This window comes from Arvicanthis niloticus, chromosome 2 (genome assembly GCF_011762505.2).
Source record: "Arvicanthis niloticus isolate mArvNil1 chromosome 2, mArvNil1.pat.X, whole genome shotgun sequence".
NCBI classification, from domain to species: domain Eukaryota; kingdom Metazoa; phylum Chordata; class Mammalia; order Rodentia; family Muridae; genus Arvicanthis; species Arvicanthis niloticus.
The window spans coordinates 90,455,250-90,479,586 of record NC_047659.1 but is presented as its reverse complement, the minus strand read 5'-3'; the positions used below and the strand labels follow the sequence as shown (position 1 = coordinate 90,479,586).

General features: G+C 49.1%; 3 protein-coding genes across 4 annotated transcripts in view; 1 reads left to right on the top strand and 2 right to left on the bottom strand.

Annotated features, from left to right (window-relative positions):
- The window catches only part of Dnajc17 (DnaJ heat shock protein family (Hsp40) member C17), a 35,481-nt gene extending 19,472 nt beyond the window's left edge, over positions 1-16,009 (top strand). The window contains exons 2-11 of one of the 2 annotated variants that reach the window (XM_034494748.2): positions 1,125-1,194; positions 1,465-1,523; positions 2,034-2,121; positions 3,593-3,678; positions 3,946-4,042; positions 6,338-6,381; positions 6,744-6,821; positions 7,522-7,602; positions 8,054-8,164; positions 15,819-16,009. In XM_034494748.2, coding sequence (XP_034350639.1) covers positions 1,125-1,194; positions 1,465-1,523; positions 2,034-2,121; positions 3,593-3,678; positions 3,946-4,042; positions 6,338-6,381; positions 6,744-6,821; positions 7,522-7,602; positions 8,054-8,164; positions 15,819-15,938 — 834 coding nt within the window. In that variant the 3' untranslated portion in view covers positions 15,939-16,009. The remainder of the gene's footprint in view (positions 1-1,124; positions 1,195-1,464; positions 1,524-2,033; positions 2,122-3,592; positions 3,679-3,945; positions 4,043-6,337; positions 6,382-6,743; positions 6,822-7,521; positions 7,603-8,053; positions 8,165-15,818) is intronic. The other variant, XM_034494749.2, reaches the window with a different exon arrangement.
- On the bottom strand, positions 10,792-15,819 carry C2H15orf62 (chromosome 2 C15orf62 homolog). Its single transcript, XM_076929500.1, has one exon. The coding sequence runs from the start codon at positions 13,506-13,508 to the stop codon at positions 12,963-12,965; it is 546 nt and encodes a 181-aa protein (XP_076785615.1). The 5' UTR covers positions 13,509-15,819; the 3' UTR covers positions 10,792-12,962.
- Positions 16,010-16,113: 104 nt separating the features above from the next.
- On the bottom strand, positions 16,114-20,582 carry Gchfr (GTP cyclohydrolase I feedback regulator). The gene is made up of 3 exons (XM_034494751.2): positions 20,420-20,582; positions 18,901-18,995; positions 16,114-16,558 (listed from the first exon to the last, which is right to left on the bottom strand). Exons 1-3 carry the CDS (start codon positions 20,453-20,455, stop codon positions 16,435-16,437), a joined length of 255 nt encoding a protein of 84 aa, XP_034350642.1. The 5' UTR covers positions 20,456-20,582; the 3' UTR covers positions 16,114-16,434.
- Positions 20,583-24,337: the final 3,755 nt, after the last annotated feature.

Below are 24,337 nucleotides of genomic sequence, written 5' to 3'. Positions count from 1 at the left end.
CATATACATAGTTTTGAGTACTGCTTTTTCTCTGTTAATTTTTTAAACTGGATGTAGTGATGATCACCTTTAATCCCAGGGCTCAGGAGGCAGAGATCTGTGTGGGTTCTAGGACAGCCTGGTCTACATAGTGAGTTCCAGGACAGTCAGAGCTATATAGAGAGAACTTGTCCCAAAAAATAAAAGTGAATTTAAGATTATACTTATTTATCATGTGTTGTGTGTAGGGTACTTGTGTTTAATGCTATGGTGTGCTTGTGACGGTTGGAGGGCAACCTGTAGGAATTGGTTCTCTCCTTCCACTTGTGGGTTCCAGGGATTGGACTCAGAATGTTTGACATGACAGCAAGTGCCCTCATCCACTGAGTTGTCTCTCCAGCCCTGTAGTGGTTATTTTGTGTGTTTTGTTTTGGTTTGATTTTGAGACAGGGTCTGCTGCAGCCTGGGCTGGCTCGCAGTTTGTTATGTATAGCCCAAGGCCACCTTGAACTCTTGACCTCCTGCTTCTGCCTCCTCAGAGCTGGACTTACAGGCATGTACTCCCATAACACCAGGCCACTGTCATGTTGCTAATGGGCCCCCAGAGATAGAGGCTTTGCTAGTTCCACTGTCTGTCGTTGCACTGAGCATCTTTATATATTTAGTCATTCCTCTCAAGTACAGATTCCTAGGCTGAGTTAAAGGGAAAGTATATTGTAAAATGTAATGGATAAGGTCACCAAGATGGGTGAGTGAGTGAAGGCACCTCCCCAGGGCACGTCTGAGTGCCGTACTGGGAACCCACATGGTGGAAGAAAAGAACCAACTCCACATGCTTCCTCTGACTCCCACGTGCACACTGTGGCATGCAAGCACACACAAGAACACAAGGTAAATAAAACAAGTAAGTGTGCAGTAGCTTCCGTGCCACCAAGAGTGAGACTGGGATCAAGTGAGGAGACTGCTGGTGTCAGCAGCAGCCCCCCCCCCCCCGTGGCCCTCCCCTTCTTACTACAAGCATCATGGTAGCTGTGAAAAGGGACCACAGCCTCTTTTAGGTGGCATGGGATTGACCACCACATTGCTTAGGCTTTCTCGTTGTCCCTCAGGGAAGGTGACTGGTTATGTTTTCTTGACTCATCTAGGTGAAGAAGGCATACAGGCAAAAAGCACTCTCCTGCCACCCAGACAAAAATCCAGATAACCCCAGAGCAGGTGAGCCTCTCAGGACCTGGGAAGGAAGAGACCTGCTCCCCTGACCTCAGCTCTGTGTATCTGTGCTGTGGGTGTGGACACACATGACTGCCTTGAGCAGTGAAGGGCATGGCTTCACATGATGGGGGTACACGGTCGGTTGCGAGTATGCTTAGCATTCATTGTTGGCCTACTGTGTGCCAGTATTGGCTTCTTTGAAGTATTCCACTAAGGAAGTGAAACGTCGTCACATCTAACTTCATTTCTTTCCTACTTTGTCCTTGTGTGTAGCCGAACTCTTCCACCAGCTGTCCCAGGCCTTGGAAGTGCTGACTGATGCTGCAGCCAGGGTAAGTACCATCATCTTGAACTGCATTGTCCCAGTGACTAGAAACTGCTGCTGCCTAGAACGGACCTTATCTTATGCATCTCAGAAGCTAAATGGGGCTGGCTTCACTAGCTCTGGGATATAAGAGATCCTGGTGATTCTGGGTTGGGGCAGGGGACAGGGAGACTCTTGGAGCTCTGCCCTCTTTCTTTCTTTCTTTCTTTCTTTCTTTCTTTCTTTCTTTCTTTCTTTCTTTCTCCTCTTCTTCTTCTTCTTCTTCTTCTTCTTCTTCTTCTTCTTCTTCTTAATCTTCTTCTTCTCCTCCTCCTCCTTCTTCTTCTTCTTCTTTTTTTTGTTTGTTTGTTTGTTTGTTGTTTTTTGTTTTTCGAGACAGGGTTTCTCTGTGTAGCCCTGGCTGTCCTGGAACTCACTCTGTAGACCAGGCTGGCCTCGTCTGCGCTTTTTCTTTGGCTGACTCTGCTCTGTTTTGTTTGTTGCATGTTTGTTTGTTTTGTTCTTGTTTTTTGGTCAGGCTGCATATGACAAGGTGAGGAAAGCCAGGAAGCAGGCAGCAGAGAGGACCCAGAGACTTGACGAGAACAGGAAGAAAGTGAAACTTGGTAGGTGACCTTGCCGGGCTGGCTGGCCTCTGGCTTCCCTTAGCCCTTGCTGTTAGTCTCCCTTACCTTGCTTTTTAGAGCCTTTCCCAGGTCTTGGCAAAACTGTTTGGAGAGGCTGGGTCCTAAAGGCACTCTCAGAAATGATATCCGCTATTAGATTTACTACTAAAGTTAAGACACTTAGGGCTGGAGATGTGGCTCAGTGGTTAAAAGCACTCGTTGCTCAGGCAGAGGGTCCAGGCATGACTCTGAGCCCACATGACAGCTCACCATCATCTGTAACCCCAGTTCCAGGGATCTGGTACTGTCTTCTGACTTCTGCAGGTACTAGGCATGCAGATTGTACATGCAGACAAAACACGCATGCACATAAAAGTAACAATAAATATATCTTTAATGACAGAAGCTTGCCGGAGTGAGGACCTGCGCTAGTTTGGGTGAAGTCAGTGTTCTGACCTCCAGTGGAGGCTGCCTCTTTTTTATTCAGCCCCTGCCCACTAACCCTGTAGTCTGGGACAGTTCCTCAGAGCTCCAAGGGAGCAAAGTATAGTTGAACTTCTAAAGACACATTGTACATGCATTTATTTGGTGTGTGAATATACAGGTACATGTTACAGAGCATCTGTAGAGGTCAGAAGACAGCTTGCAAGAACCAGTTCTCTGCTTCCACCTTGTGGGCTCAGGACTCTAACTCACGTCATCATGCTTGGCAGCTAGCACACTTGCCTGTCAAGTCATCTCACCAACCCTGATCTGATCATTTTTAATGAATTTACCAAACAAACAAATGGGCTAGTGTGTAGCTTTGTGATAGAATGCTTGCTTAACATGTACAAGGTCAAAACTGGGAGGTTCCAAGGTAAATCAGGTAGGCAAAGGGAGAGCGGGTCCTAGGCCCAAGAGAAGAGTTTGTTACAACAGTCAGCCTGGCATGGGGCTTGGGATGTAGAGTACACCAGCAGCAGCCTGCCTGTCTGAGGAGAGGCCACTGGAACTCAGGCCACAGTGAAGCTTGGCAGAGGAGAGTGAGGAGGGGACACAGTGACAGCTTGAGTTCAGTAATGGGAGACGAAGCAAAACTGAGGCACGGCCCAGGTCAGGCTGTGATGCCAAACCACAGCAACAGAGCAAGCAGCTCCACCCACAGCCAGTTTTGACACAAGGCCCTGGGCCGCTGACACAGCAACTACCTGTATAGTCTGTTCACTTCATGGACAGAACCTGCTTGGTCAGTGTGAGATGTTTACTCTTCTAGACCCGTGGCTGCTTGGCTGGAGCCCACATCTCTTCTGTGTATATCCCTTTGCAATGAAAAGTAGCTGGGAATGTTTGGGCATAGCAAGAGATGAGTGGGGTTGCTGTGTAGGGCACCTCCTGTTTGAGGTGTTGGGGAAACAGCCAGAGCCGGGGTGGGCTGAGGCTATAATAGATATGCAGACTAGAAATTGGACCACTCAACCCTTGTGCCTAGACCTGGAGGCCAGGGAGCGGCAGGCCCAGGCCCAGGGGAGTGAGGAAGAGGAGGAGAACAGGAGCACCACCACACTAGAGCGGGAGGTGAGCACCCAGACCCACTGTCCTGAGTGAGGGTGAGTAGCTGCTGTGTGGGGAGAGCTTGCGCGTTGTCTCTCCTGTGGGAGCTGGGTGATCTGTCCTACCTGCAGGCTGCCTTGTTGTCTCTCCTGTGAGAGCTGGGTGATCTGTCCCACACACAGGCTGCTGAGCCCAGCTTGCAGGTGGAACCTCTCAGGAACCTTTGCAAGGTGAGCCAACCTGGAATTGGATCTGCACAGAATTGTCACCCCTCTGCCTCCTGCTCTGCAGATTGCTCGACTTCGAGAAGAGGGTTCCCGTCAGTTGGAAGAGCAGCAAAGGCTAATCCAGGAGCAGATCCGCCAGGACCGAGAACAGAGGCTGAGAGGTGAGAGTGTCTCCATGTCTCCTCCAGGGCGAGTGCATCTCATGGTATTTGGTAGCCATGTTGGCGGCTTCATGGCATGGCTATGGAGGTTCCACCTACCAGAACCCTGTGAATACCCCATGGTGTTCCACAGCATCCCTCTGTGGCACACCAATTTGTAGGATCCTTTGTGCTTTTTACAGGTCTCGGTCCCAGAACAGATCTTGAGGGAAAACGTTGATGCTATTTGTTTTGCTATTTTATTGGGTTCTTATACCTGCCACCATTCCCACCCTTATTCCACCCTAAACCCTTTCAACCCCCAACACTAGGTAAGAGAGAGAGAAGGTTAGAGGGGAAAGGGGCATGGTCCTCTGCAGGCTACTTCCTGCTGATTACGAACACTGGGTTCCATGGGGAAGGTCTAATCATCCTCGTTAGGATATCTCCAACTTTTTGTCAAACCACAACAACCAGGAGCAGCAGGGGAATAGCAGCCTCCCCCTCAGGCCCTCTGGGGCTCTCCCATTTATACCTTCTATCTGCAGCTGGCAAAAATCTTGTTCCTGATAGTGCACAGGGCAAGTCATAATCACCTGCTGTGGAGCAGCCTCTTGTCCTGCACCTGGGATTAAAACAAAAGCATATCCACATACCATCACTGGGTTTATAAAGAAACCAAAATTCTTACTACATTTCCCCCTTTTAGGCCAAAAGAAAAATGACTTTTCTCTAATATCAATAAACCATATACAATAAGAACAATTATGAGAGCTATCAGGTAAAAATTATATTTACAATGATCAGTTCATATGTATCTGGCAACCTTGGAGAAAGTATTCCACTGTCTATCCTATCCTAAGGAGTCCAAAGTTTTGTACCTAAATCACTTCCTTATAGCTTGGCATTTGCTGCCTTTAAAACATTTTTTTAGACCCTAAAGCATTTTGTTAGATCCTAAACAACTTAAGTTTTTATGTCTTTAATCTTTAATAAGGAAAACTTTAAGACTATAACTATCAAGTCTTCAGCCCCATCAGTGACTGAGAAGGATAGATATTACCTGAGTAAACAGGAAGTGCAGAGCAAGCAGCTTTCAAAACTGTAGCCACGACAGGGACAGCTGGCTGTCTGGACAGTCACCCAAGGTTCTTCTGTGTTATTGGAACATCTAATCTTCGGCCTACAAGCGCAGAATATCTGACAGAGTTTTCTGCAAAGCAGGAATTTGAAGGACTGGCCTACCTTGTCTCTGCAGTTAGGCAGTCAACTTTCCAGTGTCCTGCTTGTCCACAGTTTGGATAGAATGTTGTCAGCAGTTGAAGTAAGGGCAGTTTTTTTGCCCAGTGGCCATCTTTGCCACAAACAAAGCAAACTCCAGGTGGAGATTCTTCCATGCCCGTTATCTTCTTTGAAAGAATCTTCCTGGGTGCTGCCAGGAGCAGATGCATCTCTGTCAGAAAAGCCTTTTGTTATTAAAACATCTTAAATGCCATATTCTGTAGATCTCTGAAGTGATTCAAGACTATCTATCTATCTATCTATCTATCTATCTATCTATCTATCTATCGTATATCTAAACAGATACACATTGCTTGTTTCTAGCTATTTACTATCCACTTAATTATGAAAACATATACAAGAAACTAAATAAAGCTTATGTCCATAATTTACTAAACTAGTACCTAACAAGACTACAAGTAAGATTATTTATAGGTGATTACTAACTTGCAATTCTAATTATCCTAAACAGTTTGCAATAGTAGCTTTCATAAGACCAGAACATTACATTATGTTTTTAAATGAGTTACATATTTACAAAACATTAAGCAAGAATTGAACAAAATAACCATAAATTTCTATCAATATATAATAATTCATACTGATGTAAAATATTTGAGACTGGTGGGTTCAGTTATCTACCTTTTATCCTGTCGTCCTATATCACCCACTCCTTTTTAAAATATACTTTCATCATTCCCATTCCCTCTTCACTTCCCCTAAGAGGGAAGGGCCTTGGGGTACCTGGCCTCAGGGAACTGAGTGGTCTGTGTCTGCCTTGGCCCCTAGGATGTGTTCCTAGCTTTTCATTTGCGAGAGCAAATGAAACAACAGGAGACCTTCATGGAATGGTTGAGCAGACTATCCAGGAATGGGATGGGATAGCATCGAGCTTCCCCACAAGACCCTTTACCAGGACAGGGCAAGCATTACCATTGGACATGAATAGGTCAGTCCTCTGGCTTGGTGCCACCTCTCCTTTGGGAGACCTTGAACTCTGAAATTTTACTTTTCTTCTTTTCCCAATATTTTTAGGAAGAACAGAAAATACTGAAGGCAAAGGAACCCCCAAACTAAAGGTGAGTCTGTAGTATCTGTGATCACATGCGGCAACTTTCAGCAAGAACAGGTGCTTCCCTATGGTTAACTGTCCATTCTTCCATCATCCTGGGCCTGGACCCTAGGACTGCTTCTCAGAGCTTGCTGCACCAAGTGGCTGTATCATTGCAGGTGTGGGCAAGGCATCCTCAAAACCCATTTGAGATGGGTACTTATAGTGCACAATGTCAGTAAGACTGATCAGGCTGCTTCTCTGTTTCCACAGGGAACATGGTCTGGGCAGTCTAGATTGCCAGAGCCTGGAGAGCAGCAGGGTGTCTGCTTAGAGTGGCAGTCTCACTTGTGTGCTCTGGTGTGGTTGATGCTGATGTTGTCTTTGTAGCTAAAGTGGAAGTGCAAGAAGGAGGATGAGTCTCAAGGTGGCTACTCCAGAGATGTCCTCCTGAGGCTTCTACAAAAGGTATGCTCCAGGGATATCTGCCACCTCCTGTCTCTCAGCCCAGAAAGCCCAAATATCCTGAACTTCACCTTTTCTTGCTTGTCTCATAACCATGGATAAGTCTAGAGACTTCCATCATTTGAGTAATTATATGCTCCCCTGGTCCTCTCTCCTTCCCTGCCTAAGCCTAGCCCTCTCCCTGAAGCACAAGCCTTAGCTGGCTGTGCTGGGGAAGAGGAGGTATCTGTTGAGCATGAAACTCCCTCTGTTGCCCAGCAGTGGTGGTACACGCCTTTAATCCCAGCACTTGGGAGGCAGAGGCAGTCATATTTCTGAGTTCGAGGCCAGCCTGGTCTACAGAGTGAGTTCCAGGATAGCCAGGGCTACAGAGAGAAACCTTTCTCAAAAAACCTAAATAAATAAATAAATAAAATAATAATAATAATAATAATAATAATAATAATAATAATAATAATAAAACCTCCGTCTGCATTCCTGCTTTCAGAAGCTGAGACCTCTGTGCTGTGTGCTAGCCTAGGTCTCAGTGCTCTGCCCATCTCACCTTTGTTGTCCTGTGTACCATGGGAAAGGAAAACAATTTATTTTCCTCTCCAATCTTGCTCCTCTGGGTCCCTAGAAGTAACTTCCAAGGTTGGGCTGTAGCCTAATGACCCATGCTGTGTATCCAGTTATACATACTGTGGTTCTCTTGTTCCCACAGTATGGAGAGGTTCTCAACCTGGTACTTTCCAGAAAGAAGGCGGGCAATGCCATAGTGGAGTTTGCAACTGTCAGGGCTGCGGTGAGTGCTGTATGGGTTTTGGGGGCTGCTGGCAGTCCTATCATTCTGAGCAGGACCCAACTTCATGGGTCCTCCTAATTGGGTGGTCCACACTGCTAGTGGATCTTTAGGCCAGCTCAAGAGCTGACCCTTCCAAAAGGTCTCCTGGTTTCAAGATTGGATGGGGAAATGCTTGGCCTGTTTTACTCTGGCCAGCTCCATGTCACACCTTTTACCTGCATCACCATGGCATCCCCACCCTGAATGTTCTTGTTTGTGTCTTCAAATCAGAAGGTGCATCTCCTCCACTCTCCCACAAGGGTCGGAACTTGAGCACCACTGTTTGCAGGTTGCTGAGGTTGCCCAGCTCTGCTTGGAGGATTAGAATATTGGTTTTAGTCTTTGTGTGGGCTAGAAAGAGCCTCTTAGACCTGGATTGGATGGGACAGAGACTGGATACTCTGTTTGGCAGGAGCTGGCTGTCAGAAATGAAGTGGGCCTGGCTGACAACCCTCTGAAGGTTTCCTGGTTGGAGGGACAGCCCCAGGGCACAGTAGACCCCGGCCCCCCAGGATTGTCGAAGGTAAAAAGCCAGGAGTCACCCAGCTGGGTCTGCTTGGGGTTTGGGATTATCTTCTGCTCCACTCTCATGTTCTTTCTTCCCAAGCCTGGATAAGAGTAGAATGGAGTGGGGTGGGGGTGGGTTCACCAGATCAGGCAGGAGGCTGACTCCCTGTTCATGCCTTTTCTCTCTGAGTACCAGAGAGCCCTATCCTACCTTATTTCTTTCCTTTCCTTTCCTTTCCTTTCCTTTCCTTTCCTTTCCTTTTCCCTTCCCTTCCCTTCTCTTCTCTCCTTCTCCTCCTTTTTTTCCTCCTCCTCCTCTTCCTCCTCCTCTTCTTCCTCTTCCTTCTTCCTCTCTCTCTCTCTCTCTCTCTCTCTCCCTCCCTCCCTCCCTCCCTCCCTCCCTCCCTCTTCCTCTCCCTCCCTCTCTCTCTCTCTCTCACTGGGATCAAACCCAGGCTCTTGCTCATAATTAACCCACACTCTACTACTGAAGTACACCTCACCTCCAAGGCTACATGAAAGTTGGCCTTTGCTTACCCTTCATGTGTGTCTCCTGTTAGAACCCTCAACCTACCAAGAGGGCTTTTGTTTGTTCTTGGTCATGGTATGAAGGATTTTAGTTTAGGAACCCAGTGTTGGGTGGAGAGGCAGAAGGCAAGCAACTAGTCCAATGGTGTTTTCCCACTGCTTCTGTTTTCCAGCTTGGTCTCCAGCTTCCCACTCACAAACTGACTCTAGGAAATAACATCAAGGCCCATGTTGAGCCTGGGGTGCTATATCTGGTAGCCCACTTGTAGTGAAGTGCTAACTTCCCAGTGACTCTGGGCCTGGGGCTACCTCACAGTCGTTAGAGCACCAGGACTTGTTCACTATGTCCTTCTTGGTTTGGTTTTTTAGCCTGACTGCAGAGGTTGGGGCATGGGCTCCTGTTGGAGGGATGATTGCTTTAGGGACAGGAGCTTTTCCCTTCTCTGAAATACCCTGGGTACATGTCCACATGTCCATAGCGTCTCAGAGAGTTATCAGGATGCCTACCTGAGATATTGGAACCTTTGGGGGAGTGTGTCAGTCTTAGTTACTTTTCTATTGCTGTGACAGTTTGGTCACTAGGACCAAGGCAACTTAGAAAGCATTTAATTTGGGGGCTCATGGTTCCAGAAGGTTGTAGAGTTCATGACCATTACAGTAGGAAGCATAGCAGCAGGCAGGACACTAGAACAGTAGCTGCTTACATGCTGAAGTAAGAACCACAGGGCAGGGAGAGAGCGAACTGAAACTTCAGTGCCTGGCCTCAGTGACACACTTCCTCTCACAAGGCTCCCCCTTCTGATCCTTCCCAAACAGTTCCACCAACAGGGGACCAGGCATTCAAACATATGAGAATGGTGACTATTCTCATTCAGTGACCCAGGTCCTGGTGGAGGAGGACCATGAAGTGGTGTAGGTTACTTTGCTACTTTGTGGGTTCTTCCTTCCATTCTTCTGTAGGGGTGATATTTAGAAAACAGCACTGGTCTGGCTTGTTTCTGGGCAGCTGCCATGTTCTCGCTGTTCCTCCTCCTCGGCTCTTACCAGGGCTCCAGCTAGCTAGATGTGCAGGCCCTGGCACCCATGAGACGCCAGTGTGGGGGAAGGCTCTGCCAATCCACCACGATGCATCCACAAAGCTCAGCTGAACCCCAGATAATAGCTGCCATCCTCACAGTACCTGGTAGAAATGAGACTCTTAATTTTGTTTTGTTTTGTTTTTTTGAGAAACGGTTTCTCTGTATAGTCCTGCCTGTCCTGGAACTCACTCTGTAGACCAGGCTGGCCTTGAACTCAAAAATCTGCCTGCCTCTGCCTCCCAAGTGCTGAGACTTTTAAAACTTAATAATTATCTAAAGGATTTATATATTTAGAAATGCTCAATCAACAAGATGCTCACACAGTTAGTTGTTACCCAATATCTAACATTTTGATAGAGGTTGCCACTCAGGACAGCTTTTGACCCATTCATGGTTCTCCAGGGCTGAGAGCCTCCTTTTTCTCCTCCCCTTCCTCTATTTCTCCCCTCCCCTTCCTCTCTTCTCCCAGTTCCACCTCTTCTACTGCCTAATCATGGAGCTCCACTGGGAATACAATGTAGCAGAATAAATATCCTGCTACATCTTTCTCCTTTCTTCCTTTTCTTCCACCCTTTCAACCCACTAACACTAAATAGAGAAAAAAAGGAAAGAGAAGAAAGGAAAGAAATCCCTGATTAGGGGCGATAAGAAACTTCATCAGTGAGGATATCTCATTTTTTCTTGTTACTGTTTCTTCTTTGTGCAAGACTGCTTAACAAACCACCCTGCCTCTCAGGTCCCTAGCATTTATATACTCTCTTAAAAGACCCCAGAATTCCAAATGTCACACAATTGCAGAAACTGTCGGCATCTGGCAAAACCTCACCCTTGCTAGAGGCAAATCATAGTCAGTGGCTATGGACAATCTGGAGCAGCCCCATATCACATGTGGGATTTTATTTTATTTTTTTATTTTTATTTTTTTGAAACCAAAGTTCTCACTACAGGATCCTGGCTTAAAAAAAAAAAAAAAAAAAAAAGCCTCATTCCCCAGTAGTAAGTTTCAGCATTTCACATCCAAGACCATACTCTGTAATAGTATTAGAAAAACCTTTATTGGTTGCCTCCTGTTTTCAGAGGAGGCTTAAAGCTGGACACCTCTGCTCAGGAGCAGGAAAAAGAGATGTCACATATGTAGATTTGTGAGGCAGTGTATGTCACAGCTTTACCCTTCTTTCACACTTGAGTGGCCTGGAGACCAGACCCACATGGTCCAGTGCTTCTGGGCTCTGAGTGAAAATCTGACCAAGCCACAGGGTAGGGTAATAACATAGTTTGTTGCCTTAACTTGTTTTGGGCAAGGCAGAGCCCCACCCCCACCCCCAAGCCTGGTGGAGGATTCTGGAGCCTCTTGGTGGTGCATTGTCCTTTCCCTGATCTGGTTATCCCCTCTTCTGTTTCTGCAGCCTTTCCCAGAGGCTCCCATGAACAATGACTATGGAAGTTCCCAGAGCACTCCTTTGCAACTGCTGGTTCTGGGAGCTTCTTCCTCAAGCATTGGGATCGTTTGCAGATCTGTGGGCAGCTTGAGTCTCATGCTCTGTTTGCTAATGATGTTGGGCCTTTCCCCTGCATTTTCCTCTGCCTACCTCTCCTGCTCTGGCAGCCCAGGGATGGCATCTTTCCTTCCTTACCCATGCTTCTGATGGTTACACACTGTGTCTGGCCAACACCATCCAGAGGGCTTTGGTTTAACAGCGTCAATGTCATTCAGTACAGTAGCCATCAGTCGGGTGTGGCTGTTGATTTAAAATGTGCCTAAGTGGCCTGGAGAGATGGCTCAGCAAACACATACTGCTCTTCTAGAGGCCCTGAGTTCAATTCCTGTCACCCACATCAGGTGGGTCACAACTGCCTGCTCCAGGGGCATTCAACACTTTTGCCCTCTGCAGGTACCTGCATATACTTGTGTGTACACACACACACACACACACAATTAATGATTTTTAAAAACATCTTTAAAATGTGGCTAGGGGGCTGGCATGTGGCTCTTTTTGGTAGAGTACTTGCTTAGCATACATGAAGCCCTGGATTTGATCTCCAGTGCCACATAAAAAACCTGGGTGTGATGACATACATATGTAATCCCAGCACTCCAGGTGGAGATGGGAGGATCAGAAGTTCAAGGCCACCCTCACTACATGAGACCTTGTTTCAAAAACAAAAATTGGCTAGGGCCGGGCGGTGGTGGCGCCTTTAATCCCAGCACTTGGGAGGCAGAGGCAGGCGGACTTCTGAGTTCTGAGTTCTGAGTTCGAGGCCAGCCTGGTCTACAGAGTGAGTTCCAGGACAGCCAGGGCTACACAGAGAAACCCTGCCTCGAAAAACCAAAAAAAAAAAAAAAAAAAAAAAAAAAAATGGCTAGGATGAAAAGTAACTGAATTTTTGTTTGTGTTTGTGTCTATATGGTGTATATGTATGCGTGTGTGTGTAAGTGGAGGTCACAGGCTAATCTCCGATGTCTTTCTCAATTGTTCTTCATGTTTTATTTACTGAAGCAGGCTCTCTTGCTGGGCCTGGACTGTGCCGATTTGGTTATATAACCTGCCCCTGGGATCCCTAGTTTCTGCATCCTGAGCACCAGAATTCCAGATGGGCTGGCACCCTGACCACTTTTTAAAAATGTGGGTACTAGAGGTCTAAACTCATGTTCTCCTGCATGCATAGCAAGCACTGTATCCATGGAGCCATCCCCCAGCCTCTGGAGCTGACTTTTCAGTTTGTTTTTCCTTCATTAATAGTCCTGCATAGTAAGTGGTGACTTGTCTGTTCCTGTCTCTCTGACCTCCCACTTTTAGACTACATCTTCCTTGAATGCCCTGTGACTTCTCGGTCAACTCTGGTCTTTACAGGATGGTGCATGCCACCATCTGCTCTGCCCAGTCTGAGTCCTACTCCTTGGCTCACCCCTGTTCCGCCCTGTCTCTCTGCTGACCTCTGACTGGTTCCTGTGGTGGCAGGTTGTGGCTTCCTTTTCCTGGCCTCTCCAGCTTCCTTCCGTGCTCCTGCCAGAAAGTGACTCCCATATATTCCCAGCTGGCTTTTGTCCCTTCACTCTGGGTGACTTGAAGGATTGGTCAGCAGCCAGCGGGCAGGGAGAACTGTGGCTTCTGGTCCCCACTTGTTCCTTAGTCCACACAGTACCTTCCTTCTCTGAGTTCCACAGGCTTCACTCCAGTCACCCCAGTTCTCCATACCCTCACCAGGTCAGAAGTGGGGCTGGCTTGGGAATTGTTCCTTTAGTATCTGTAGAACTTCTTCCAGAAGTGAAAGCCCCAGGTCCACTTTGAAGGAGAGAAATGGGTCACTGAGGTCCGGAGTAGGTGTCCTTGGGAAATGGGGAGTGTCCAAAAGGCCCTCTTCTGAGCATTGGTGGAGGGGCCCCGTCAGGGAGATTGCTGAAGGCAGAGTGGCCGAGTAGCCAGCTGTGTAGGTTGCTGGGGGCTCCAGAATGTTGGGGCAGCTGGAGCTCTCTCGGTAGAGGCGTGGGGGCTTGGGTGGGGCCAGTAGCGTGGCTCGGGGATGCTCATCCCCCCACAAGGGCAGACGCCGGCCGTCTGGCCGCCCTTGCAGTTCCCGGATGACTTCCCGGTTGCTGTACTCCTCGTGGTCCCCACCAGCAGTGCTAGCTTGGCTGAGTATGCTGCCCTGTCGATGCAGTCTCCGTGGCCGCCCCAGGGTGATCCGCTTGAAAAAGGAGGCATTTCGGAAGGAGCCTTTCCGCCAAGTCTCCATAGAGCTCCTGAGGGTCATCTAGTGGTCTGGCGTCTGAGAAGCCCCACAAAGGGGCTCAACAGCAGCAGGTGACCTTTTTGCTAGAGTGCTGAATTCCAGGAACAGAGGGACACTCTTCAAGGGCTAGCAGCAGAGGCTGTGCGTTTCTGCTCAGGTTGTTCGTTTGGTGGTGAGACAAGACGAGCAGGAGATGAGAAAGAGAGCACTGCGAGCTCCCACCTGGAGAGCCTGGTTACTTGATTGGCGGCATGTGGAAAACCCCAAAGGGAGCAGCAGTACTCACAGGGCAGAACAGGAGCAGAACAAGGCTGAGGACTGGTGGTCAGGGCAGGAGTCCCCCGGGGAGAGCACGTCCTTCCACAGGCCGCAGCAGCTGTTCACCCTCTCTCTGATGGTCCCCTGGCATATGTCGATCTCCTGGCCAATGTAGGGCTGTGCTCTCTCTGCCAGCATCTGGGAACTGATTAGTGGCTTGACTGTGCCAGCGTGTGGTAGAGATGTGTTTTGTTTTCAGCTGACTCAGTCAGGTGGGAAGCCAGTTTCGTGCTCTGAGGTAATTGCAGCATCTACAGGCTGGGATTGGGGCAGCTGTGACCAACACCCCAGGGCAGTAGGACGCTTCAGATTCCTCTGGGGACTGGTCTGGGGACAGCCCTGCTTGGTGTGTCACCAGGTTACTTCCTTTCTAGTCAGTGCTCTCTGCCACAGTGACCTGAGCAGGCCTGCCTGGCTCCCTAGTCGCAGATGTCTCTGGGAGGAGCCCAGGGAGGCAGGGCTAATTGAAAGGTAACTTTTGGAACAATTGTTAGGGAATAAAGAGAGGAGACCTGCTGGTGTGGGTGACTCAGCCCGAGGCTGGATGACAGGCCCTCATTAGCCAGGCCACAGGAATGGTGGAGAAGGATGTGGAGGGTGTGTTAACGGGGGAACAGCCCCGTGCCTGTACAGGGCTTGCTCCTCCCAAGGTGCTGGGGGCATGCCAGGGGTGACTGGAAGTTTTCTTGAAAGAGCAATACAAACTTGGGGAAGGAGCACTGCCTCCCCCACAGCTGGGACATGAGTATGGCTGCTCAGCTTCCGTCCTCCTTCAGCAGCAGAAGCCAGTGCCCTGCTGCTTCTAGGATGCTCCCAGCCATTCCCGCTGCTCGTGGGCCTCATTTTGGGACCATCTTATGAGTGGGACCAGGACAGTGAGGCTGCCTTGAGTTGTCAGTGGTTGGAGGGAGGGTGGCTGGTAGGGGGTATTTCTAGTGGTGAGGGAGGTATAAGGGGAGGGGTACCAGGCTGAATATCACTTCCTCTTTATCTGCACCTCTTTAATGCAAACAAGTTAGCCAGGAGCTGGCAGTCTAATTTTAGCCACTCCCATATTATTCTCTGGGTCATTGACTTCCAAGCCTTCTTCTATCGGAGGGCACCAGTGTGGGGTGCCCCCTGCAGGATACCATGCTTGCAATCCCCGTCCTGGTTTGCCTTCATGCAACCCTGATGGGTTGCTGTCTCTTTAATCAGCTATAGAACCACCAATGGTGTCATAGCTCCATTGGTGATACCATGGTATCCTTAGCTGTGCTAAGGGGGAAATGATCTGACTCATAGCGCTTGCTGCTCTTGACAGCCTGTGTGCTTGGCAGTGCAGGGCTCTGCCATAAGGCTGCTTCACTTCCCACAGCCTCAGCTCATTGGTAGCCTTCCTCAGTCCCCTGCACAGCTCACAAGACCATAAAAGAAAGCCAGGGACCCTGGGCTATAGTAGTCTGGTCTGTGTCTTAATGAGGCAACCTGGGCTCATGCTTGCTTTTCTCATCAGATTGGGGCCCTTTGAGGCTGTGTGTGCAGCAAGGCTCCCCTTCTGTATCCTCAGCAGAAGCCAGGCCATGGGGGAAGTGCTCTGGTCAGTGTCCAGCAGGGCCTGGGGATCCCAGCACCACAGACATCCTTATTGGAAACCTGCCAGGCAGAAGCATGGATGGAGGAATAGAGTGTCAGATAAATGGCTGAGAGGAAATGAAGGGGGAGGGCCAGGCCAGCACATGGGGAGCGATTGACAAGGACTGAACCAGAGCAGGATGTAGGAAGATGTGGTGTCTTGGGTAAAGGGAGCTTGTGGGGAGCTTCCAGGAAGCTGATGGAGAAGCAGCCTGGGGAGCATAGGCCTGCTTTCTCTGAAGGATCTTGGAGGAGTTGGAATTCAAGACATCTGGGTCCTTCCCTTCCTCTGCCCTTCCTTCCTTGGCTTTTAGACCTGGCTCTGTCTTGTTCCTATACTGAGTCTATAATCTGTGGGGCTGTACCTTGATGTCCTGACTCCTGTCTCTTGTGTCCCAGGGCTCCGTGCTGTCAGAAAGGGACTATGAGAGTCTGGTCATGATGCGCATGCGCCAGGCGGCTGAGCGCCAGCGGCTGATCTCCCAGATGCAGCAGGAAGAGGACGGCCAGCCCACGTAGCCCCGCTCCAGCCTTCCTACCCCACACCCTTTTCTGAATCATCACCAATAAACTTTTTTTTTTTAAATCTACTTTTCTTCCTCTTGGGCTGGGCTCTATCTATGAGGGCTTCTTCCATGGATGGGAACAGACTGGTAGAGAATGGTACATCTCAAGAGTCACTGCACAACAGAACTGAGGAACCACCACTTGTGAGAGCCCTTTATTGGCTTGGACTGGCTGTGTAGGATCCAGGGACTGTCCTCAGGGTAGCTTGCCTTCAGCACGTGGCCTCCAGCAAGAGCCAGGGTCAGACCTCGCTGGGGGAAGCTGAAAGCACAAGGGCCTGGGCCTGCTGTGCCCAACCAACTGGAGCAAGGTTCGGGAGGCTGTTCACAGCCCACCAGTGTTGGGCAAGGGAGTTGACAATTTGGAAAGAGATAGGCAGGGCAGACAGTGATGCAAGCATGTGGGCAGGGCACATGGCAGTCCCTGTGCACCAGTCAGCTCAAGCAGGTCATTCCTTGTGCAGACACCACACCAGCGTCTGGCCCACCCCTGTCATGCTTAACACTCGGAAGCCCCTGCATTCCAGCTTGTCCAGGACTATGCGAGGAGGGTCGTTGACGTAGTATTCATAACTGTAAAGAGACCAGGATAGTGTCATGAGGTGATACGGTGCAAGCACCCATACAAAGCTAGTGTCTACTCTGTGCCAGGCCTGTTTGCTGGCCACTTGCCTGGTGATAGGCGAAGTGCACAGCCTCTGTTCTATTCCTTGCTACACACTTCTTGTTTTCTCTCAACAGCGTGATGAAAATATCATTACTCTTCCTGTCAACATGTGTGAAAACAGGCTGGTTAGCTCTGCCTGCCATGACTAGCAGGCCCCAGTGTAGCCTTGCAGTGTGTTCGTCTAAGTACCCACTGCCCTCTGTGGCCCCTCTCTGGCTGCCCTGCAATCCTGGAGCTGCAAATAAGGTTAGCACCTGATAGCACCTGGATCTATGTGCCATTTGCTGTCACAGAGAAAGTTTGATTTCCCCTGATTTGTAAAGAGCATGAAGCAGAAAAGGGGCCCAAACCCCGAGCCTGGCATCTTGAAGCAAATGTCTAATGGCAAGAGATGGGAGTGGCTCCTCTGTGCCTTGACCAAAAGGTTGGGGTCTGTTTGTTTCCTCTCTTCTCTTCTTGCACTTGGGTCTCCGACAGTTCTTTTCAGGATCCCTGAACCCACTTGGTGTTTCTCCCCCAATAGCAGGGAGGGTGCAGTTGTTTGAACAAGAATGGCCCTACAGGCTCATGTTTGAATGCTTGGTCCCTAGTTGTTGGAACTGCTCTGGGAAGGATTAGAAGGTGTGGCCTTGTTGGAGGAGTGTGTTACTGAGGGTGGGCTTTTAATTTTAAGAAGGCCACTCCAGGCCCAGTGTCTGTCAGATGTCAGCCCTCAGCTCCTGACCCAGTGGTATGCTGCCTGCCTGCTGCTGGGCTCCCTGCCATTTTGGTTATGGACTCATTCAATGCAAGCCCCTAGTTAAGTGCTTTCTTTTTTAAGTTGTTTGATGGCTCCAAGGAAAATAACCCCAGAGGCTCATATATTAGAATGCTTACTTACTAGGGAATAGAACTACTTGAGAAGAATTAGAACAGTGGTTCACAACCTGGAGATCATGACCCGTTGGGGGGGTGTCAAATGACCCTTTCAATGGGGTCTCATATCAGATATTTACATTATGATTCATAACAGTAGTAAAATTACAATTATGAAATGGCAACTGGGGGCTGGAGAGATGGGTCAATGGTTAGGAGCAGTGGCTGCTCGTCCAGAGGACCTGGGTTCAATTCCCAGCACCCACATGGCAGTTTACATCTGTCTGTAATTGTTGTTCCAGGGGACCCAACAGCCTTATGTAGACATACATGTAATCAAAACACTAATGTACATAAAATAAAAAATAAATAAATAAATAGCAACTGAATAATTTTATGGTTGGGGGTCATCACAACATGAGGAACTGTATTAAAATGTCTCAGCAGGGCTGGAGAGACGGTTCAGTAGTTAAGATCACTGACGGCTCTTCCAGAGGTCCTGAGTTCAATTCCCAGCAACCACATGGTGGCTCACAACCATCTGTAATGGTGATCCGATGCCCTCTTCTGGTGTGTCAGTGACAGTGTGCTCATATACATAAAAATAAATCTTTTTTTTAAAAGAGTCTCAGCCTTAGGAAGGTTGAGAACTGGATTAGAAGGATTGAGGGGTGTGGACTTGGAGGAATTGAGTCATTGGGTGTGGGCTTTGAGGTTTCAAAAGCACATGCCAGGCCCTGGCTCTCTCTCTGGCTCGATCTCTCTCTCTCCTGATGGCTGCAGATCAGGATCTAAAACTCTCAGCTCCTGTTCAGCACCTGTCTGCCTGCTGCCACTCCCCCCAACCATGACTGTCATGGACTAACCCTCTAACTCTGCTTGGTCATGGTGTCTCTTGATAGAACGCTAAGACAAGGGTGAGGAAGCCGAAAGGGAAGCAGTAGTATTTAGACACAGAGATGGTGGTGTGAAGGAGCTTGAGGGAAGAGGCCAAGTGCTGGGCAGCCAGGAGCTCAAAAGAGGACCCAGGTGTCCTGCTCTACTTCTGGGGCTGGGCTCTGCCACTCAGCCAGCCCTTCAAGGCAAAGCTTGTCTTTGTTGATGGGACCCCATTTAGAGCTGGAGGTACAAGGCAAGAACAGTTCACTTCCAGAGCCCCAGGCTCCTGGGACAGGCTGTCCCAGACTTCCACTGAGGACGCGCTGCTTATTGAAGGAAGGCTAGGTGTTTGTGGGACACTCTCTTTGGTAAACTCTGGGCCCTGAGGGAGACTGCGGCTGAGACCAAGCCCTCCAGTGGCTATTGCCTCTGGGCTTGATGGCTGTGTGAAGGGAAAAGCAGACCAAGGCCCTGCCAGGGAGAAAAGAAGGTGCAGAAGGATGCCACTACTTACAAGTTGTTTCCCAGGACACTTCTCTTGGAGGCCCCCAGGTGCTGCATCAACTCTGGATCCGAGTGTTCATCACCCACCATGGTGGGGCCCACCTCCTGCAAGGTAAGCCACAGTAGCTGCTTAGCTGGGTGTCGGCCGATGTGCACAGTTCACTTCTCTTCCCCTCTCCACTGGCCCTGGGGAAGCTATAGGTGAAGGGGAAGTGGTACTGATGGTCAGCGGAGATGGAGCACAACTGAGAGGGGAGCACGGTAGGTCCTCCCTGACAAAAACAGCCAAAAAAGCTGCCTCTAAACACTGCCTATTGGTGCTTTCGAGCCAGGTGCTACCAGCCAGGTTCCCTGTGTATTAGCATCACCTGGAGAAGAAAGAAATGAGAACACCTGTCCACATAAAGTTTTGTACACAGGCAAGTAAACTTCCCAAGTTACAACTGACACCAAAATAAAAAACAAACCAAGAAAAACATCATACGTTCCTAACAGAATTACTCATAACAGCCTATCAGCAGTAACACTTGTCAGTTGAACACACAAGTACAGTGTTGCAAGCCTTAGCCCGAGGTGATCGAGCACACCTTTGATCCCAGCACTCGGGAGACAGAAGCAGGTAGATCTTTTGAGTTTGAGGCCAGTTTGGTCTACAGAGTTCCAGGACAGATGGGCCTACACAGAGAAATCCTGTCTCAAACTCCACCCCCACAAACAAACAAACAACAACAAACTATAATTTAAGAGAGCCAAGCCTGGTAGGACATGCCTGTAATCCCAGCAACTGGGAAGCAAGGCTAACCTCCAATACAAAACAAACTCGAGGCCAGCCTGTGCTACATGAGACCCTATCACACACATACACAAAACTTGGAAAGAATTAAAAGAAAAATTATTATTTGAGGAGGAGGAGGGCAGGCGAAAGTGCTTAGCAATCTAGATTTCAACAAGTGTACAGGTTTTCACTGCCCTCTGGGCTTTGCCAAGACCTCTACTGTTTGATGATGGGCTCACTACTCCCAGCTATCCCCTGGGAGTGAGGTTTGTACCCACTGCTGGGCGTTGGAAGAAGCCCCTGCTCTTCAGCTGTGGGAGGGGACATCAGGTATCCTTTGAAAGGGGGGTTGAGGGGACTTATAAAGCAGCCAGTACCACCTCCCTCCCACCCCCCAACTGGGGAAACTTCACCTAGAGAAGCATGACCTCAGACTCCCCGTGGTGCTCTCCCCAGGTCGCCTGCAGCACTCTCCACCCCTAGCCCAGTTCTCTCAGTGCATTGGAACTAGCCCTGTCTGGAGGGGACCACAGGTGCAGCCGCCGCGCGCGGCTTAGCGTGGCCTTTGTCTTCGTACGGGCCCTGGCTGCAGCGCTTGTGAAGCAGGTCGTGGGTGTCCCCGCGGAACTCCCCGCCCACCCAGCCGCCAGACCCTGTCCGGTGTCCGCGCCTCGAGGGCGTGGTGGGCCGGTTGCGGGGCCATCAGGAAAGTCGCTCAGAGTTGCTGTCGCAGTCACCCACTCTAGGTACTCACCATACGGATCTGAGTGCTGATGAGCAGATAGGGCATGGTGCGTGGCTGGGGTTGCCCGCGACCACAGTCCCGTTACCCCTGCTCTGTCCGTGGGCGGCGCTTGGCGGCCGTGCGGACACGGCGTGGGCCAATCAGGAGCGCGCGCCGCGATCCCGCTGGCCCAGAGATCTGGAAGCGGGCGTGTCGCCGCGGACTCCACTAGCAGTCGTGGCCATGACGTCCAGGTTTCCCCTTTGCCCTTTTCCTGCAACACCTCTACGCTCAGGCTCCAAAGTCCGGCGGATGCCAGCCTGTTCCCGCCTGTCCCTACAACATAGCAGAGAGAAAACTGTGCTGCGGGGACTGCGTGTCCTCACCAGGACGCGTCCCTTGAGAACTTAAGTGCACTAGGCTAGGCTAGACGCGAGCGTCAAGTCCTGCGTAGTCCTGCGTCCCGGGGTCTGTCATTTTCAAGTGTGGCTGCGGGTCCTTGCATGCCTTTGGCCCTGCAAATTAAGTCTATGCATCATCTGCGCTCTTGGCTGGGTGCCAGTCCTCTGGCTGTAAAGGCGCGGAACCCGTTCCTCCTGCAGGGAGCCTCGGGAGCACGCGCAGATCACAGGGTAACACCTGAGGCACAGAAACGTCGATCCCTGAGCCTGATACCCAAGGGAGGGCGGCGAGTTCACAGCTAGCTGGTCCACGCCCTCATCTAGAAGTTGACAGTTCAACATTCTTCAGTCGACTCATTCTGATTGGTTCCCTAAAAAGCAAAGAAGAACAAAACACCCTGGAACACGCCCCGCCCCTGGCCTGGAAACCTGAACTTCTTACCTAACTAGTCCGATTTATTTATATGATCTTCCTGTCCGGTACCAGCTCTCGCCCCACAACAATTTAGCGAGAGGGATAAGACACATCTATGTTTAACGAGGAACTCGTTAAAGGGACAGAAAGGGCTGGGCTGTAATTCAGTGGTTGAGGGCAAACGCTGAGGCTCTAGATTTAACCCCCAGTACTAGGAGGGAGAAAATAAAAGCTTCACCACGGAATCCATAAAGAACTACGGGGGCTGGGAAGTTGCTTGGTCGGTTCCATGGTTTAGTGAGCTTGATCCCAAGCTCCACTGTAAGACGGAACTGTGGGCTAGAATAAAATTAACCCTTTCTCCCCTAAGTTGCTGGGTTTGTTGTTGTTGTTTATTTGAGTATTTTATCTCAGCAACAGGAAGGTAACTAGGGGAGAGAAAGAAAGAGAACTGAATCTGTCTCAAAACAACCACAAAACAAAACCAACCAACCAAACAAACAAAGGAACAAAACAAAACCCAAACCCCTACCCTCCACACGCCCTTCCCCCCTCACCCCCCATAACAAAAAGAACCAGTAGGGGAAACAGCACTGGCAGCTGACTTGACTAGACACTCCATGGGAGCGGAGATGATCGATAACCAGGTCCTCAAAACCTTTAGAAGTCCTAGAAATACAGTTTTATCGTGTGTCTTGTCTGTGTGTTCATAGACCTTGTCATGGCTCATTCCTGAAGGTTGTAAGACAGTTTTCAGGAGTTGGCTGTCTCCTCCCACTGTGTGAGTCCCAGGGCTCAAACTCAGGTTCTCAGGCCTGATAGCAAGCACTTTATCCACTGGGCCTGCAAACTTCATCTTTATACCACCAGGCACTGCCTTACAGATAGGAAAGAAAAGAAGAAACTTAGAATTTGTAAAAATTTCCAGGTGTGTGATGCATGGCTGTGGTTCCAACTACTTCAGAGACTGAAGCAGGAGAACCACTTGAACTTGGAGTTAAAGGCCAATTGGGGTAACATAGTGAGATTTCATGTTGGGGGCAGGGTGGTATGGTGGCTCACATCTCTAGTCTTAGTGCTTAGGAGACAGATTGCTTCAAGTTCAAGGCCAGCCTTTGTTAAAGTGTGAAATTTTGTCTCAAAAAAGGTCCCCTGTCCCAATGGGGCTGGAGAAATGGCTCAGAAGTTAAGAACACTTAAAGCTCTTCCAGGGAGCCCTGGTTCAGTTCCCAGCTCCAATAGCAGATGGCTCACAACTGCCTCTAACTCCTGCTCCAGGGGAGGCAATGTCCTCTTCTGACCTCCACAGGTACCTGCTCTCTCTCTCTCTCTCTCTCTCTCTCTCTCTCTCTCTCTCTCTCTCTCTCTCTCTCTCACACACACACACACACACACACACACACACACACAAAACAAAAAAAAAAAAAAAAAAAAAAAAACAAAACAAAAAAAAAAAAAAACTAAACCTTAGAGGCTGGAGAGAAGGCTCAGTGGTTAAGATCACTGGCTGCTCTTCCAGAAGTCCTGAGTTTAATTCCCAACAACTACATGGTGGATCACAACTATCTCTAATGGGCTCTGATGCCCTCTTTTGGTGTGTCTGAAGACAGCTACAGTGTATTTACTTACATAAAATAAATAATTAAAAACAAAACTTACAAGACTTTCCTCCCCACAAAAATGAAGAGGAAGAAAAGACTAAAAACCAAGTGTGGGTGAAGTGGGGTGAAGTGCTGGTGGTTGGGACTATCTGTCTGCTGAGAACACTTCTATGGAGAACAAAACTGAGACTGCCACAATCAAATTTCACCCCTTGTGACAAGATCAAACCTCTCCTAGATAAACCATGCTGGGTGATGGACTCCTATAATTCCAGTCCCGCTTTGGCTTCCAGCAGGTCACGAACTTCCCGTCAGCCACCCAGGAACTCTTTGGATCCACTAATGAAACACACACACACACACACACACACACACACACACACACACACACACATCAAAGCTGGGCAGTTCTAATCCTCCCCTTGCTACCCCATGCCCAATTGGGGGAGTGGCCAGTAGCCATTTACCTGAATTCTTACATGGCTAGTTGGTTCTCTCTCCAGCAGCTCTAAATCGGATCCATCTCCCACCACATCATGGGGATTCTCTGTTTCTCTCTCCTGAGTCCTAGCCACACAAATTTAAGGGTTCTGCCCTGTCTCCCTTTTCCAAGCTATTGGCCACTGGCATCTTTTATTGATCAATCAAAAACCAATTGGGGACAAGGACCTTCAGCGTTTGGATATACAGATTCCCAATTAAATCAAAGCATTAGAACCAATCCCCAACATCCCAGCACTCAGCTGAGACATGAAGATGAACTTTGAGGGCTGTCTGAGTCTCCTACCTAACCCCAAACATGCTTGATCTCATCTCAGAAGCTAATCAAGGTCAGGTCTGCCTGAAGCTTGGATGGGAGCCTTGGAAGACAGTCAGGGTCACAGAGACAGAACCTATCTAAAAGCAAAAACAAAACAGAACTTACACAAAGTTCCCAGTTATATAAAGCTAAATATTTTGTTTTGTGATTTGAAACAGACAAAAGTATCAATTTAAGTTTAGAAAGTACAAACATGAAAGACCCTTATTTCAGGGTCTTGGAAATTGCAATGTGGGAGACATGGGGTTTAGACAGCTCTGAGTCAGTGTCCTAAAGCAAGTAGGGAAAGTGACGCTTACAGTGAGAAAACGTTTTTAGCTCATCACAAGATCAGTATATTAGTCAGATTTCTGTCACTGCAATGAAACTCCAGAGACATTTAACTTATAAGGAGAAAAGGTCCAGCATGCAAAGGGTGAAAAAAATGGAGGATTTGGAATTGAGGCCAACCTGGGCTACATGGGAAGACTATTTCAGAAAACAAACACAAAACAACACAGCTCAGCAGTGGGGAGCATGACTGATTGCTGTGCACTCATGAGAACTCTACCTTGGATCCCAGAACCCATGTAACAAGCTAGATGTCTCCACAAATGCCTGTAGCCCACCTTCAGGGAGGGCGCAGAAAGGAGGAGCACTGGTCCTTGCTGGATTCCAGCAAGATGAGAAAATGTGGACTCACAGGGCAGAAGTGGCGCATGCCTTTAATCC